The following is a 16,490-nucleotide window of genomic DNA, read 5'->3' on the forward strand; positions in this document are numbered from 1 at the left end:
TTTGCGGTTTTGGACATTTTGTATAAATGAAACCATGTATTATGTGGGCTTTTGTGACTACCTTCTTTCACTTAACGTGTCTTCAAAGTAATTCATGTTGTAGCACGTATCAGTACTTCATTCCTTTTTCTTCCCCCACAGCGGCTACACCATTTTACATTGCCATCAGCAATGTACTAGGGTTCCAGTTTCTCCATATCCTTGTCAATACTTATTTTCTGTTGTTTTTTATAGCCATCATAATGGGCTTTGCATTTCCCTAATGACTAATGATGTTGAGCATCTTTTCATGTGCTTACTGGCTATTTGTATATATTCTTTGGAGAAATGTCTGTTTAAATTCTTTGCATGTTTTTTAATTGGTTTATTTGCCTTTTTTACTGAGTTACAAGAGTTCTTTATATATTCTGGATACAATTCCTTTATTACATAGATGATTTGCAAATATTTTTTCCACTTTTTTTCACTTTCTTGATTTTATGGTTTAGAGCACAAAGGTGTTTAATTTAGATGAAGACCAATTTATCTGTTCTTTCTTTTGTTGCTTATACTTTTTTTCTTTTGAGGAAGATTAGCCCTGAGCTAACGTCTGCTGCCAGTCCTCCTCTTTTTGCTGAGGAAGACTGGCCCTGAGCTAACATCCGTGCCCATCTTCCTCTACTTTATATGTGGGACGCCTACCACAGCATGGCTTGCCAAGCGGTGCCATATCTGCACCCGGGATCTGAACTGGCGAATCCCAGGCCACCGAAGCAGAACATGCGAAGTTAACTGCTGCGCCACCAGGCTGGCCCCATGTTGCTTATACTTTGAATGTCGTATGTAACAAACCATTGCCTATCCAAGATCACGAAGATTTATGCCTATGTTTTTGCTTAAGAATTTTATAAATTTTGCTCTTATGTTTATCTTTTTGATCCATTTCATGAAACTTTTATGTATATGTGAGAGAGAGGTCCAGTTTCATTCTTTTGCATGTGGATATCTAGTTGTCCCAGTACCATTTGTTGAAAAGGCTATACTTTCCCCATTGAATTATCTTGGCATCCTTGTTAAGAATCAGTTGGCTGGGGCCGGCCCCGTGGCAAGTGGTTAAGTTCGCGCCCTCAGCTTCAGCTGCCCAGGATTTCGCTGGTTCGGATCCTGGATGCGGACTTGACACCACTCATCAAGCCATGCTGAGGTGGCGTCCCACGTGCCACAACTAGAAGGACCCACAACTAAAAATATACAGCTGTGTACTGGGAGTGCTTTGGGGAGAAAAAGGAAAAAATAAAAAATCTTTAAGAATCAATTGGTAGTAAATGTGTGGGTGTTCTCTGGACTCTCAGTTCTATTCCATCATGTCTGTCCTTGTGCCAGTGCCACACTGTCTTACTAACTGCAGCTTTTGTAGTAAGTTTTGAAATTGAGATATGTGAGTCCTGCAACTTTGTTCCTTTTTTTCAAGATTGTTTTGGCTATTCTTGGACTCTTGTATTTCCATGTGAATTTTAGGATTAGCTTGTCTATTTCCACGAAAAAGCCAGTAGAGATTTTATTAAGGATTATGTTGTATCTGTAGAGCAGTTTGGGAAATATTGCTGTCTTAACAGTATAAAGTCGTCCAATTCATGAACATGGGATGTCTTTGCATTTACTTAGATCTTCTTTAATTCCTTTCAACAATATTTTTAAGTTTTCTGTTCAAGTCTTACACTTTCTTTGTTAAATAAGAATTTTATTTATTTAATTAATTTTTTGAGGAAGATTGGCCCTGGGCTAGCATCTGTGCCCATCTTCCTCTACTTTATATGTGGGACGCCTGCCACAGCATAGCTTGGTAAGTGGTATGTAGGTCCATGCATGGGATCCAAACCAGTGAACCCTGGGCCACCAAAGCAGATCATGTGAACTTAACTGGTACGCTGCTGGCCCGGCCCCCAATTTTTTCTTTTGGTGCTATTAGAAGTGGAATTTTCAAAATTTCATTTTTGGATTTTTTATTGCTAGTGGATAGCAGTGCAATTGATTTTTCCCTGCAATCTTGCTTACTTTATTCATTAGTTATAGTAGTTTTTTTAGCGTATTTCTTAGTTTTTTTTCCTTTTAATATACGAGATCATGTCATTCACAAATAGTGATAGTTTTACTTCTTCCTTTCCTATTTGGATATCTATTATTTTTTCTTGCATAATTGACCTGCCTAGAGCCTCCAGTATAATGTTCAATAGAAAAGATGAAAAAAGAAATTCTTGTTTTTTTTTTCTTTCTGAGGAAGACTTCCTCTGAGCTAACATCTGTTGCCAATCTTCCTGTTTTTGCTTGACGAAGATTCGCCCTGAGCTAACATCTCTGCCAGTCTTCCTCTATTTTGTATTTGGGTTGCCATCACAGCATGCCTGCTGAGTGGTATAGGTCCGTGCGCCCAGGAACCTGACCTGGTCTGCCAAAGCGGAGTTTGCCAAACTTAACTACTAGGCCATGGGGTTAGCCCCGACATTCTTGTGGTGTTCGTATCTTAAGGAGAAAGCATTCGGTCTTTTCCCTTTAAGTAGGATATTAGCTGTGGATTTTTTGGACATGTCCTTTGTCAGGTTGAGGCATTGGTATTTTAAAAAAAAGCCTTTTAGATAAATTATGTTTATGTAGTCAAGAGAACCAGTTTTGTCTAAGTTAATGTTTAAGGAACAAGGATAAATACTATTTTTATTGCAATTTCTCTGAAGATATTTATGTGTTTTCCTCTGTAGAAATAATACAAATTTTAATGAGTAGTGAAAAGTTCAGAAATCTAGTTTTCCTTCTATTAGGTGGATATCTTTTTCTTTTACATGACCAAATTACAGATAGCGTCTAGAAAACTTGTTCTTTGAGTAAATTATTTGTCCTTTTATTTCAGACAAAAAGATGCCACGGAGAAAGAAAAAAGTTAAAGAAGCCTCTGAAGCTCAGAACCTGGAGAAGAAAGATGCAGAAACTACCAGTTCTGTCACTGTGAAGAGGAAGCGTAGACTTGAGGATGCATTCATTGTGATATCTGATAGTGATGGAGAGGTCAGTATTCTGAAGAGTGAAGCTCTAGGTCTCAAACGAGGCCTCCTTATCCATGACTGGTTTGTTTTGCAACTGTACCTCAGTGCCAGCTTCCAGACCATTCAGTTTTTATTCAGCTTCATTTTGATTTGTAAATGGAATTAAGAATTACTTAAAAGGAAGTAATTATACTGTTTGGCTGAGGATGGATCATAGTTCCTCAGTTTTGTAATATATTAACCCAAGGTGGTATTTTAAAACTATTTGAGGGGCCAGCCCTGTGGCCGAGTGGTTAAGTTTGCATGCTCCGCTTCAGTGGCCCAGGGTTTCGCCGGTTCGGATCCTGGGCTTGGACATGGCACTGCTCATCAGGTCATGTTGAGGCGGCGTCCTACATGCCACAACTAGAAGGACCCACAACTACAAGTATACAACTATCTACTGGGGGAATTTGGGGAGAAAAAGCAAAAAGAAGATTGGCAAGTTGTTAGCTCAGGTGACAAAAAAACACTATTTGAATAATCTAAATCAGACGTAAATCTTAATTTTCGTGTGTCTAGAAAGTAAGAGAAAGAGAATGTAAATGCCCTTTAAGTCTCTAGATATAGTCTGTCCAATGTGATAGCAAATATTCACCTGTAGCTATTTAAATTTAAATTAATTATAAGTAAAAATTAGTTCCTCTGTTGGACTAGTCACATTTCAAGTGATCATAGCCACGTCAGTCTAGCGTCTGCTGTATTTGCCAGCACTGTTATAGAACATTTCCTTCGTTGTAAAAAGTTTTATTAGACAGCACTGCTCTAGATATTAAGGTCTCTCTTTTGTTCCCTATTTCCATTTGTTTATTGGAGATTTCCATCTGCCTGTAGGTCACATTGAATAAGGCAATGAACTAAGTCATTGTTTTTTCCTCCAAGTTTGCTTCTTTCTTCTTTATTTTCTATCTCATTTGATGGTAGAACCACTCATTTGCCTCAAGTTATAAAGCTCCAAATTATCTTTAACTCTTTTCTCTTTCTCATCTGTTTTACCTAATCATTCACCACATCCTTTAGTTTTTACCTCTTTTTACCTCAGGTCTATTCTCCCTCTTGTATTTCTTTTTCTGATGATCTGTTCTTTGAGTTCTTGTTAACAGACTTTGAACTTGCTTCTCTCCCTTCAGTTTTATCTCTCTACGTTTCACTTAGCTTACTGCAATTTTCTTTTAACAGTTCAGATTTTCGATCTTTGCACTTGCTTGCTTAAAAATCTTTGACTCCATGATCTGTACAAGATGAGTTTAGAATTTCAGTATGGTATACTCTATCAGAGCCTTCACAATCTAGTCTAGTATAGGATCTTATCAGCACTTCATTAGTTTCCTTGTCCCCCTGCCAAGACTACTACCACATTTTAAAAAAATTTTTCCCAATTTGATAGTCAAAAAGTTGTTTATTTGTAATAATCAGCAAGATTAAACATTTTTTCATATCTCTATTGGGTATTTATTTTTTTGAATTTCCTCATAGTCTAATTTTTAATTAGGATTTTGTCTAAATAATTCATTTTTAAGGTGTAAAAGTGTATAAAGAAGGAAACAAAACAATCCATCAGTTCTACCACTTGGATAGCCTGTCTTAATAATAACAAAAATAAAATAGTTATATACACACACAGATATGTTAAAAAGTTATATACATATGTGATAAAAAATGAAAACAAAATAGAAACAGATCAAAACTGTCTGAAAACAAAACAATATAGAGAGGTATAAAATGAAGATGAACACCTCAGTGAATGTACGTTTAATGAAAGGTAATAATTTCTTCGGTATTCTTCCAGAAAAAAAAACTCTTTATGCATATGCCATCAATAAAGACTTTTAGAGACTGGCCTGGTGGGTAGTGGTTAAGTTCACGGGCTCCACATCCATCGGTGCCCAGGGTTTGCAGGTTTGGATCCCAGGCGTGGACCTAGCACCGCTTGTCAAGCCACTCTGGTGACATCCCATATAAAATAGAGGAAGATTGGCACAGATGTTAGCTCAGGGCCAATCTTCCTCACAAAAAATAAAATTAAAAAAAAAAAGACTTTTACAGGAAAGGAATCATGCTACACATACTGTTTTGCTTTTTCACTTAATATTTCTTGGAGAGCCTTCTATAACAGCACACAGATCTATCTCCTTAAATTTTTTTAGATTGTCAAATATGTCATACATGTAGGAGAGTGCATAAACTGTCAATACATAGTCTTAACAAATAGTCTGAGCACCTGTATTCACCACCTTCGAAGCCCTCTTGACTTAGTATGATCCTCTACAGCTGCATCCCATCCCACTTATCTAATCAACAAATATTGTGTGTGTTCTGACTGCTCTCTCAACTGGTGGTTCCCCCATCTTTCTCCTTCTCCTTGGGGCTCCCTGTTCCCTGAGACAGATCAATATTGAAATTAGGCCAATTAATAACCCTACAGTGGCCTCTAGGTGTTCAAGTGTAAAGAAGAGTCACACATTTCTCACTTGAAATCAAAAGCTAGAAATGGTTAAGTTTAGTGAGGGAGGCATGTTGAAATCTGAGATAGGCCAAAAGCCGGGCCTTTTAGACCAAACAGTTAGCCAAGTTGTGAATGCAAAGGAAAAGTTCTTGAAGGAAATTAAAAGTGTTACTCCAGGTGGCTGGCCTGGTGGTGTAGAGGGTAAATTCATGCGCTCCACTTCAGTCGCCCAGGGTTTGCAGGTTTGGATCCCGGGCATGGACCTACATACAGCTCATCAAGCCATGCTGTGGCGGTGTACCACATAGAAAATAGAGGAGGATTGGCACAAATGGTTGCTCAGAGACAATCTTCCTCAAGCAAAAGGAGGGAGATTGGCAACAGATGTTAACTCAGGGCCAGTCTTCCCCACCAAAAAAAAATGATGCTACTCCAGTGAACACACAAATCATAAGAAAGTGAAGCAGCCTTATTGCCAGTATCAAACTTGTAGTGGTCTGGATAGAAGATCAAACCAACCACAACATTCCCTTAAGCAACAGCCTAATTCAGAGCAAGGCTCTAAGTCTCTTCAATGCTGTGAAGGCTGAGAGAGGTGAGGAAGTTGCAGAAGAAAAGTTCGAAGCCAGCAGAAGTTGGTTAATGAGGGTGAAGGAAAGAAACCATCTCCATAACGTAAAAGTGCATGGTGAAGCAGCAAGTTATCCAGAAGATCTAGCTAAGATCATTAATGATGGTGGCTATGCTAAACAACATATTTTCAGTGTAGATGAAACAGCCTTCTATTGGCAGAAGATACCAGCTAGGACTTTTCATTGCTTGAGAGGAGAAGTCAATGCCTGGCTTCAAAGCTTCAAATTGCAGGCCTTTTTTTTTTAAAGATTGGCACCTGAGCTAACATTTGTTGCCAATCTTCTTTTTTTTTCTTCTCCCTCAAACCCCCCAGTACATAGTTGTGTATTCTAGTTGTAGGTCCTTCTGGCTCTGCTATGTAGGATGCTGCCTCAGCATGGCTTGATGAGCAGTGCTAGGTCCGTGCCCAGGATCCGAACTGGCGAAACTCTGGGTTGCTGAAGTGGAGCACGCAAACTTAACCACTTAACCCCGGACAGGCTTTCTAGTTAGGGGCTAATGCACCTGACGATTTTAAGTTGAAGCTAGTGCTCATTTACCCTTCCAGACCCTAGGACCCTTAAGAATTGTGCTAAATCTGTTCTTCCTTTGCTCTATAAATGGAACAACAAAGCCTGGATGCCAGCACATCTGTTTACAACATGATTTACTGAATATTTTAAGTCCACTGTTGAGACCTACTGCTCAGAAAAAAAGATTAAAATTTTGCTGCTCATTGACTATGCACCTGGTCACCCAGGAGCTCTGATGGAGATGTATAACAAGATTAATGTTTTCGTGTCTGCTAGTACAACATCCATTCTGCAGACCATGGATCAAGGAGTAATTTTGACTTTCAGATGTTATTATTTAAGAAATACGTTTCATCAGGGTGTGGCTGCCATAGATAGTGATTCCTCTAATGGGTCTGGACAAAGTAAATTAAAAACCTTCTGGAAAGAATTCACCACTCTAGATGCCATTAAGAACATTCATGGGAAGAGGTCAAAATATGAACGTTAACAGGAGTTTGGAAGAAACTGACTCCAACCCTCATGGACGACTTGGAGGAGTTCAAGACTTCAGTGTAGGAAGTAGTTTTTGATGTGGTGGAAATAGCAAGAGAGCTAGAATTAGAAGTGCACTTGAGCCTGAAGGTGGGACTGAATTGCTGCAATCTCATGATAAAACTTTAATGGATGAGGAATTGCTGCTTATGGATAAGCAAAAAAAGTAGTTTCTTGAGATGGAATCTGCTCCTGGTGAAGATGCTGTGAAGATTGTTGAAATGACAACAAAGCATTTAGAATGTGACATAAACTTAGTTGATAAAGCAGTGGGAGGGTTTGAGAGGATTGACTCTAATTTTGAAAGAAGTTCTACTGTGGGTAAAGTACCATCAAACATCATCACACACTACAGAGAAATCGTTTGTGAAAGGAAGGGTCAGTCAGTTGATGTGGCAGACTTCACTTTTGTCATATTTTAAGAAATTGCCACAGCCACCCCAACCTGACTATCCTGATAGTCAGCAGCCATCAGCATCGCAGCAAGAGTCTCCACCAACAAAAAGGTTACAATTCGCAGAAGGCTCAGATGATGGTTAGCATGTTTTAGCAATAAAGTGTTTTTTCATTAAGGGAGGTACATTGTTTTTTAGATGTAATGTTAGTACACACTTAATAGACTATGGTATAGTGTAAACATAACCTTTATATGCACTGGGAAACCAAAAAATTTGTGTAGCTCGCTTTATTGTGATATTTGCTTTATTGAGGTGGCCTGGAACTGAACCTGCAATATTTCCAAGATATACCTGTAGTCCAGTATTTATTTTTTCTTTTGTTGCTTGTGCTTTTGGCGGCGTATTCAAGACTTCATTGCCAAATCCAGCGTCATGAAGTTTTCCTCCTATGTTTTCTTCTAAGAGTTTTTAAATTTTAGCTCTTACATTTAGGTCTTTGATCCACTTTTTATTAGCTTTTGTATATGGTTTAAGATGAGAGTCCAACTTTATTCTTTTCCATGTGGATATCCAGTTTTCCCAGCACCATTTGTTGATATTTTAACTTTTGACCTATGTCTTGATGTTGTAATTGGGTTTCTTGTAGATAGCACACAGTTTAGTCTTTGTTTTTATGCAATCTGACAGTCTCTCTTTTTTTAAGTTGGTGTGTTTAGATCATTTATATTTAATAGTTATTGAGATACTTTAATTAAAATCTACCATCTTATTGATTGCTTTTGCATTGATTTTTAGTTTTCTACAAATCCTTGTTAATTTAATTTTATTTTTGCATGTGTAGAATGTTTGCTCTATTGAACAAGTCAGATCTGTAGAGAAAGATCTGTAGAGAAACTGAAATTGTCCTGCTTCTCCATCCTGTACTCCTTATTCCACATACCTCACCCTTGTTGGTAACCAATTTTATTCATTTCTTTCTTTCTTTTTTTTTTTCTTGAGGAAGATTAGCCCAGAGCTAAAATCTGCTGCCAATCCTCCTCTTTTTGCTGAGGAAGACTGTCCCTGAGCCAACGTCCATGCCCATCTTCCTCTACTTTATATGTGGGACGCGTACCACAGCATGGCTTGCCAAGCGGTACCATGTCTGCACCTAGGATTCAAACCGATGAACTCCAGGCCACCGAAGTGGAACATGCACACTTAACCACTGAGCCATCAGGCCTGCCCTATTCATTTCTTGTTTATTCTTCAGATGTTGCTTTAAAGCAAAAATAAGCCCACACATGTTTTCTTAATAGCCCTTCTTTTTATGTGAAATTTAGTATACCTGTTTACATTTTGTTCTTTTCTCTGAACAATGTTTCTTGTAGGTTATTTTTTCTGTTCTCTCATTTGTTTTCTTCTATTTCTTCAGTGGCCCTTGTTTGATTTTTACCTGAATCTGTTTTCCTTTGGAAACCCAGTAATTCTTTTTTGTTTTTTTTTTTGAGGTTGTTTTGTCTATCTTCAGTTTCCTAAGTTTTATCAATTTTCATTCCATTTGTTCCTTCTTGTCTGATTATGGTCTGAGTTTTTAATTTCTTTTTTTTTTTTTTTTTTAGAGATTTTATTTTTCCTTTTTCTCCCCAAAGCTCCCCAGTACATAGTTGTATATATTTTAGTTGTGGGTCCTTCTAGCTGTGGTACGTGGGATGCCACCTCAGCATGGCCCAATGCGCGGTGCCATGTCCGCCCAGAACTCGAACCGGTGAAACCCTGGGCCACCGAAGCAGAGTGGGTGAGCCCAACTGTTTGGCCACGGGGCCAGCCCCTGAATTTTTAATTTCTGATTCTAATTTTTCCTTAATATCCAGATGCTTCTTTGAAATCTGTTTGGAATGTTGTGTTAATTTTCTTTTCTTTTCTGGGTTAGTGTTTAGGGAAGAATGTTCATAAGCTGAAATGTTCTTATTTGAAGTTTCTCTTTCTGTTTTAATAGTCACTAAGTTTGGTATTTCTTTTTTTATTTCTATCATTTATTGGACAGATGGCCTAGCTTAAAAGCTTTTCTTTTTGTTACTTTAGTGAAATACAGTTTTTTTAGTGCATGGTGTTACAGATATTAGTGGGCTTAGAGGGTAGAAAGGAGAGATTGACATGTCTCATTTTTTTCCTCAGGACCTTCATTTTTGTTTCTCATTTTTTTCTTTTCCTTCTATAAATCTGAGGGACACCACCTCTTCTCTTTTTATATCCTTCTCTTTCAGTAGCAGTGCGTCTCTGTGGTTGCCACTTTTGGTTCATCTCACTGTTAAGCCCTTTAATGAGGCCAGTTGTGTGAAGTACCACATCTTGGACCTGTGCTTAGTGATTGGTTTTCTGGTGTTTCTTAGTGTTAGACTTTCTAATTCTGAGGGTAATTTTGTCTGTGCTTTAAGTTCTTCACTCTCTTTTTATTATTTTTCATGGAGTCCGTTAAGCCACCCCTTCCTCTGTTTTGTGTACCTGCAGACTTGCAGCAGTGTTGGGAGCTCTGGTGGAATTTGTTGTTTATTTCTCTGCTTGCTGATTATTTGAAGTTCATGGTTTGTTCTGTCTCCTAATAATGCTGAAGACATTGGTCATAGATGTTATTTTTGGCCTTTGTTGGTCTTGTGGTTTTTCTGGAGGGTATTTGGAGAGATTCAGATTTAGGTAATTACCATTATCTTCTAGACTTTTCATTTTCAACAATTATTGATCACTTTATTATAGATGAGTCTCTCATATATAGCCTTGAGTTGCATCTTGTTAGATTCTGTTACATTCACTATATTTCTTTTTCTATATTCTTTGTTTTTTTGGCTCTCTGTTTTGGCATATCTTTTGGTACTTAGGAAGACATATATTTTATGTTGTAGACATTAGTTTATATTAATGCCTTTTATAATTCCTTTTCTTCCTTTTTTTCTTATTTAGCTTTCTATAATCTGGTTTGTCAGTTGTAAATAGTATCCTTGGACTTTAACTTCTAACCCAGAAATAGTCAATGAACTTATTTATTTTTTTGGCACCTGAGCTAACATCTGTTGCCAATCTTCTTTTTGTATTTTTCTTCTTCTTCTTCTTCTCCCCAAACCCCCCAATACATAGTTGTATATTCCAGTTGTAGGTACTTCTAGTTGTGCTATGTGGGATGCACTTCAGTATGGCCTGACAAGCAGTGCCATGTCCATGCCCAGGATGTGAACCAGCGAAACCCTGGGCCACCAAAGCAGAGTGTGCAAACTTGACCACTTGGCGACAGGGCAAGCCCTTGTCAATGAACTTATTGTACTTTCCATTTCTGTCTTCTCTCATTTGTTAGTTGCATCATTTCTACATTATTACAATATATAATTACATATTTTTCTTCTATTCTCATCTCTACTTTTTAGTCTTAGATCTAAAATGTATTAAATATTCACTCTCAGTTCTTTTGCCAAAGTTTATGGTTTTTTTTTTTTTTAAGATTTTATTTTTCCTTTTTCTCCCCCAAGCCTCCTAGAACATAGTTGTGTATTTTTAGTTGTGAGTTCTAGTTGTGGCATGTGGGACACCGCCTCAGCATGGCCTGATGAGCAGTGCCATGTCTGTGCCCAGGATTTGAACCAGCGAAACCCTAGGCCGCTGTAGCAGAGTGTGAGAACGTAACCACTCAGCCATGGGGGCCAACCCCAGTGTATGGTTTTATACAGTTAAAAACTTAGCTAACATTTGTTGACAGTGAAGCTGAAAGAGAATTTTTATACCATCAAGTTCATCACACATTTCCTAAAAGAATTGTTGTGTACCAGTACATGTGCATTTATGAAGTTGCTATGAAAAGTACGTTTGTAGCTTTGTTTTATTAATTGGTCTTCCGTATCATCGTCTACTTCCTGAGTATTTCGAGCTGTGTTGTCATTGGAATATGGTACTTGAGCCACCTACTTTGCCTCAGATTCAACCAGCATTTCCAAGCAGACAGCTTTGAAGTCTTTTATTAACTTCTCGAAAATTTTATATAGTTTCTTTAGTCTTAGCAAATCCAATATTTATAAGAAGTCTACAAAGTATTAATACTTACGTATGAAATATCAAGGAGATGTGTCAGCTTATTAATTCAGTACTCTTTCAAAGAATTCTTTTGATTTTGAACTTATTCTTTGTTTTCTATATAAATGTTTAAATTTTGATATTTCATTAGTCAGTACATAGTTAGAAATAAGACACTCTGACTGTCATCCTTCGCATTAATTCCTTTTGTAAAAATATGAAACCAAACTCAGTGTGTGAAGGATCAAACTTCTAAGTAAAACTAGAATGAAACTTTTGTTCTTCATTTCTTCACAATCACTTGGATCATCAGTTGTTTCACTGCTGCTACATTCAAAATAGGCTTGATTAAAAATTAAAATGATAGTTAAAATAATGTTATAAAATAATGTCTACATTTCTCAGATATTTAATACCTTAGATTTTAATGGCTATGCTTAAAATATCGCATATTATAAACTGGTCATTCTGCAGATAAGTAGTCTGCATCTTCCACCATGGAAATCCACTTATCATGTGCATTGATGATGTAGCAATGTCAGATTGCTGTAAAAGTTTATAAATGCTTATTCTTAGTTTCTGTACTTATTTTGTTACAGACCAGTCACAAGCAGTGTGTTGATTGTCACCCATCTGTAGATCATACTTTCAGTAACATTGATTGAAGTTGTTTACAGCCTTTTACAATGACAAAACATTCTACTCTGAACATTATTGTGCACACGTCTTTGTGATTATGTGTGAGTGTATCTGTAGAATAAATTGCTAGAAGTATATTTCTGGACAAAGAGTGTGTATATTTATGATTTTAGAGGTTATTGTCAATTTTGCCCTCTAAACATATTGCATCCATTTTATCCCATGGTATAAGATGTACTTGTTTCCCAACATTAAGTGTTTCATAAAACATTTTCATTTTTACTATTAATATAGGTTAAAAAAAGTATCTATGTAATTGTTTTGATTTGCGTTTCCAAAGTCAAATTGAGCATCTTTTCATATACTTATGAGCCCCATATGTATGTTTTTCTGTAAAGTGTCTTATGTCCTTTGTCTTTAGGGGGAGACTAAATAGTGGTCTTTTTAGTGAATGTAAGAGCTCTTTGTATAAAGGGAAACTTAGCCCTCTATCTGATAAATATATTACATATTTTTCCCCAGTTGTTCTATTGCTTTTTTAAGTACTGATTTTAAATAAATGAGTGTGCGCTGAGTTTAAACATTATTATTGATTTTTAAACCTTGAACGAAGCATTCTCTGAACTTGGGTGCATGCTTACTGGTATTTTGCAGATGGGCCAATTTTTACATGAGCATGTATGTGACAGATAATAATGTCAGTATATTATAAATTTTTATTTTTGTTGGTTCCAGATCTACATATTTTCCTTTTTGTTTTGTAAAGAATCTTTAAAAAAAAAAATTTTTATTGAGTTAATGATAGGTTACAATCTTGTGAAATTTCACTTGTACATTGTTGTTTGTCACTTGTGTTGGAGGTGCACCCCTTCACCCTTTGTGCCCACCCCCCACCTCACCTTTCCCCTGGTAGCCACTAATCTGTTCTCTTTGTCTACATTTTTAAATTCCTCGTGTGAGTGGAGTCATACAGAGATTGTCCTTCTTTATCTGGCTTATTTCACTTAACATAATTCCCTCAAGTTCCATCCATGTTGTTGCAAATGGGACGATTTTGTTCTTTTTTATGGCTGAGGAGTAGTCCACTGTATATATATATACCACATCTTCTTTATCCAGTCATCAGTTGATGGGCACTTAGGTTGCTTCCATGTCTTGGCTATTGTAAATGATGCTGCAGTGAACATTGCGGTGCATGGGACTTTGGGAATTGCTGACTTCAAGCTCTTTGAATAGATACCCAGTAGTGGGATTGCTGGATCGTATGGTAGTTTTATTTTTAATTTTTTGAGGAATCTCCATACTGTTTTCCATAGTGGCTGCACCAGTTTGCATTCCCACCGGCAGTCTATGAGGGTTCCTTTTTCTCCACAACTGCTCCAGCATTTATTACTATCTGTTTTAGTTATTTTTGTCATTCTAATGGGTGTTAGGTGATATCTTAGTATAGTCTTGATTTGCATTTCCCTGATGCACAGCAATGATGAACATCTTTTCATGTGCCTATTGGCCATCTGTATATCTTTGGAGAAATGTCTGTTCATGTCTCCTGCCCATTTTTTGATCGGGTTGTTTGATTTTTTGTTGTTGAGTTGTGTGAGTTCTTTATATATTATGGATATTAAGCCTTTGTCGGATGTATGACTTGCAAATATTTTTTCCCAGTTAGTGGGTTGTTTTTTTGTTTCAATCCTGTTTTCCTTTGCCTTGAAGAAGCTCTTTAGTCTGATGAAGTCCCATTTGTTTATTCTTTCTATTGTTTCCCTTCTCTGAGAAGACATGGTGTCTGAAAAGATCCTTTTAATATTGAAGTCAAAGAGAGTACTGCCTACATTTTCTTCGAGAAGCCTTATGGTTTCAGGTCTCAGCTTTAGGTCTTTGATCGATTTTGAGTTTATTTTGGTGAATGGTGAAAAAGAACAGTCAATTTTCATTCTCTTACATGTGGCTTTCCAGTTTTCCCAGCACCATTTGTTGAAAAGACTTTCTGTTCTCCATTTTATGCTCTCAGCTCCTTTGTTGAAGACTAGCTGTCCATAGATGTGTGGTTTTATTTCTGGACTTTCAATTCTGTTCCATTGATCTGTGCACCTGTTTTTGTACCAGTACCATGCTGTTTTGATTACTGTAGCTTTGTAGTATGTTTTGAAGTCAGGGATTGTGATGCCTGCAGCTTTGTTCTTTTTTCTCAGGATTGCTTTAGAAATTCGGGGTCTTTTGTTGCCCCATATGAATTTTAGGATTCTTTGTTCAGTTTCTGTAAAGAATGTCATTGGGATTCTGATTGGGATGGCATTGAATCTGTAGATTGCTTTAGGTAGAATGGACATTTTAACTATGTTTATTCTTCCAATCCATGTACATGGAATGTCTTTCCATCTCTATGTCGTCATCCATTTCTTTCAGAAAAGCCTTGTAGTTTACGTTGTATAGGTCTTTCACTTCCTCAGTTAAGTTCACTCCGAGGTATTCTTTTTGTTGCAATTGTGAATGGTATTGTGTTCTTGAGTTCTTTTTCTGTTAGTTCATTATTAGAGTATAGAAATGCTACTGATTTATGTAAATTGATTTTATACCCTGCAACTTTGCTGTAGTTGTTGATTACTTCTAAAAGTTTTCCAATGGATTCTTTGGGGTTTTCTATATATAAGATCATGTTGTCTGCAAACAGCGAGAGTTTCACTTCTTCCCTCCCTATTTGGATTCCTTTTATTCCTTTTTCTTGCCTGATTGCTCTGGCCAGGACCTCCAGTACTGTGTTAAGTAAGAGTCGTGATAGAGGGCATCCTTGTCTCGTTCCTGTTCTCGGGGATGGCGCTCAGTTTTTGCCCATTGAGTATGATATTGGCTGTGAGTTTGTCATATATGGCCTTTATTATTATGTTGAGGTAGTTCCCTTTTATCCCCATTTTGTTGAGAGTTTTTATCATAAATGGCTGTTGGATCTTGTCAGATGCTTTCTCTGCATCTACTGAGATGATCATGTGGTTTTTATTCCTCAGTTTGTTGATGTGGTATATCACGTTGATTGATTTGCAGATGTTGAACCATCCCTGTGTCCCTGGTATGAATCCCGCTTGATCATGATGTATGATCCTTTTGATGAATTGCTGTATTCGGGTTGCCAAAATTTTGTTGAGAATTTTTGCATCTATGTTCATCAGCAATATTGGCCTGTAGTTCTCCTTTTTCGTGGTGTCCTTGTCAGGTTTTGCTATCAGCGTGATGTTGGCCTTGTAGAATGAGTTAGGAAGTGCTCCATCCTCCCTAATTTTTTGGAATAGCTTGAAAAGGATAGGTATTAAATCCTCTCTGAAAGTTTGGTAGAATTCCCCAGGAAAGCCGTCTGGTCCTGGGGTTTTATTCTTTGGGATGTTTTTGATGGCTGTTGCAATCTCTTTTCTTGTGATTGGTCTGTTCAAATTGCCTGCTTCTTGAGTGAGCTTTGGGAGATTGTAGGAGTCCAAGAATTTATCAATTTCCTGTAGGTTATCCATTCTGCTGGCATATAGTTTTTCGTAGTATTCTCTTATAATCCGTTGTGTTTCTGCAGAGTCTGTTGTTATTTCTCCCCCTTCATTTCTGATTTTGTTTATTTGAGCTTTCTCCCTTTTTTTCTTTGTAAGTCTGGCTAGGGGTTTGTTAGTTTTATTTATCTTCTCAAAGAACCAGCTCTTGGTTTCATTGATCCTTTCTACTGCCTTTTTTGTTTCAGTAGCATTTACTTCTGCTCTGATTTTTATTATTTCTCTCCTGCTGACTTTGGGCTTTGTTTGTTCTTCTTTCTCTGATTCAGTTAAGTGTAGTTTAAGATTGCTTATTGGCGATTTTTGTTGTTTGTTAAGATGTGCCTGTATTGTGATGAATTTCCCTCTTAATACAGCTTTTGCTGTATCCCATATGAGTTGGTATAGCATGTTATGATTTTCGTTTGTCTCCTGATATTTTTTTATTTCTTCTTTAATTTCTTCAATGAGCTATTGCTTGTGCAATAGCATATTGTTTGGTCTCCACATCTTTGTGCCTTTCTCAGCTTTTTTCGTGTAATTAATTTATAGCTTTATAGCATTATGATCAGAGAAGATGCTTGTTATTATTTCAATTTTTTTAGATTTGTAGAGGCTTGCCTTGTTTCCCAACATATGGTCTATCCTTGAGAATGTTCCATGTGTGCTTGAGAAGAGTGTGTATTCTGCTGTTTTTGGATGGAGTGTTCTATATGTCTATTTAGTCCAGCTGT

The 16,490-nt window shown here is 37.1% G+C and overlaps 1 protein-coding gene across 4 annotated transcripts in view; it reads left to right on the plus strand.

Moving 5' to 3' along the window:
• Nucleotides 1-16,490, plus strand: part of UIMC1 (ubiquitin interaction motif containing 1) — a 111,243-nt gene that overhangs the window by 20,461 nt on the left and 74,292 nt on the right. For all 4 annotated transcript variants that reach the window (XM_046667490.1, XM_046667493.1, XM_046667492.1 and 1 more), the window contains one exon: nt 2,882-3,036. In XM_046667490.1, the coding sequence (XP_046523446.1) occupies nt 2,890-3,036 (147 nt within the window). In that variant the 5' untranslated portion in view covers nt 2,882-2,889. The remainder of the gene's footprint in view (nt 1-2,881; nt 3,037-16,490) is intronic.

This window comes from Equus quagga, chromosome 7 (genome assembly GCF_021613505.1).
Source record: "Equus quagga isolate Etosha38 chromosome 7, UCLA_HA_Equagga_1.0, whole genome shotgun sequence".
Classification (NCBI taxonomy): Eukaryota; Metazoa; Chordata; class Mammalia; order Perissodactyla; family Equidae; genus Equus; species Equus quagga.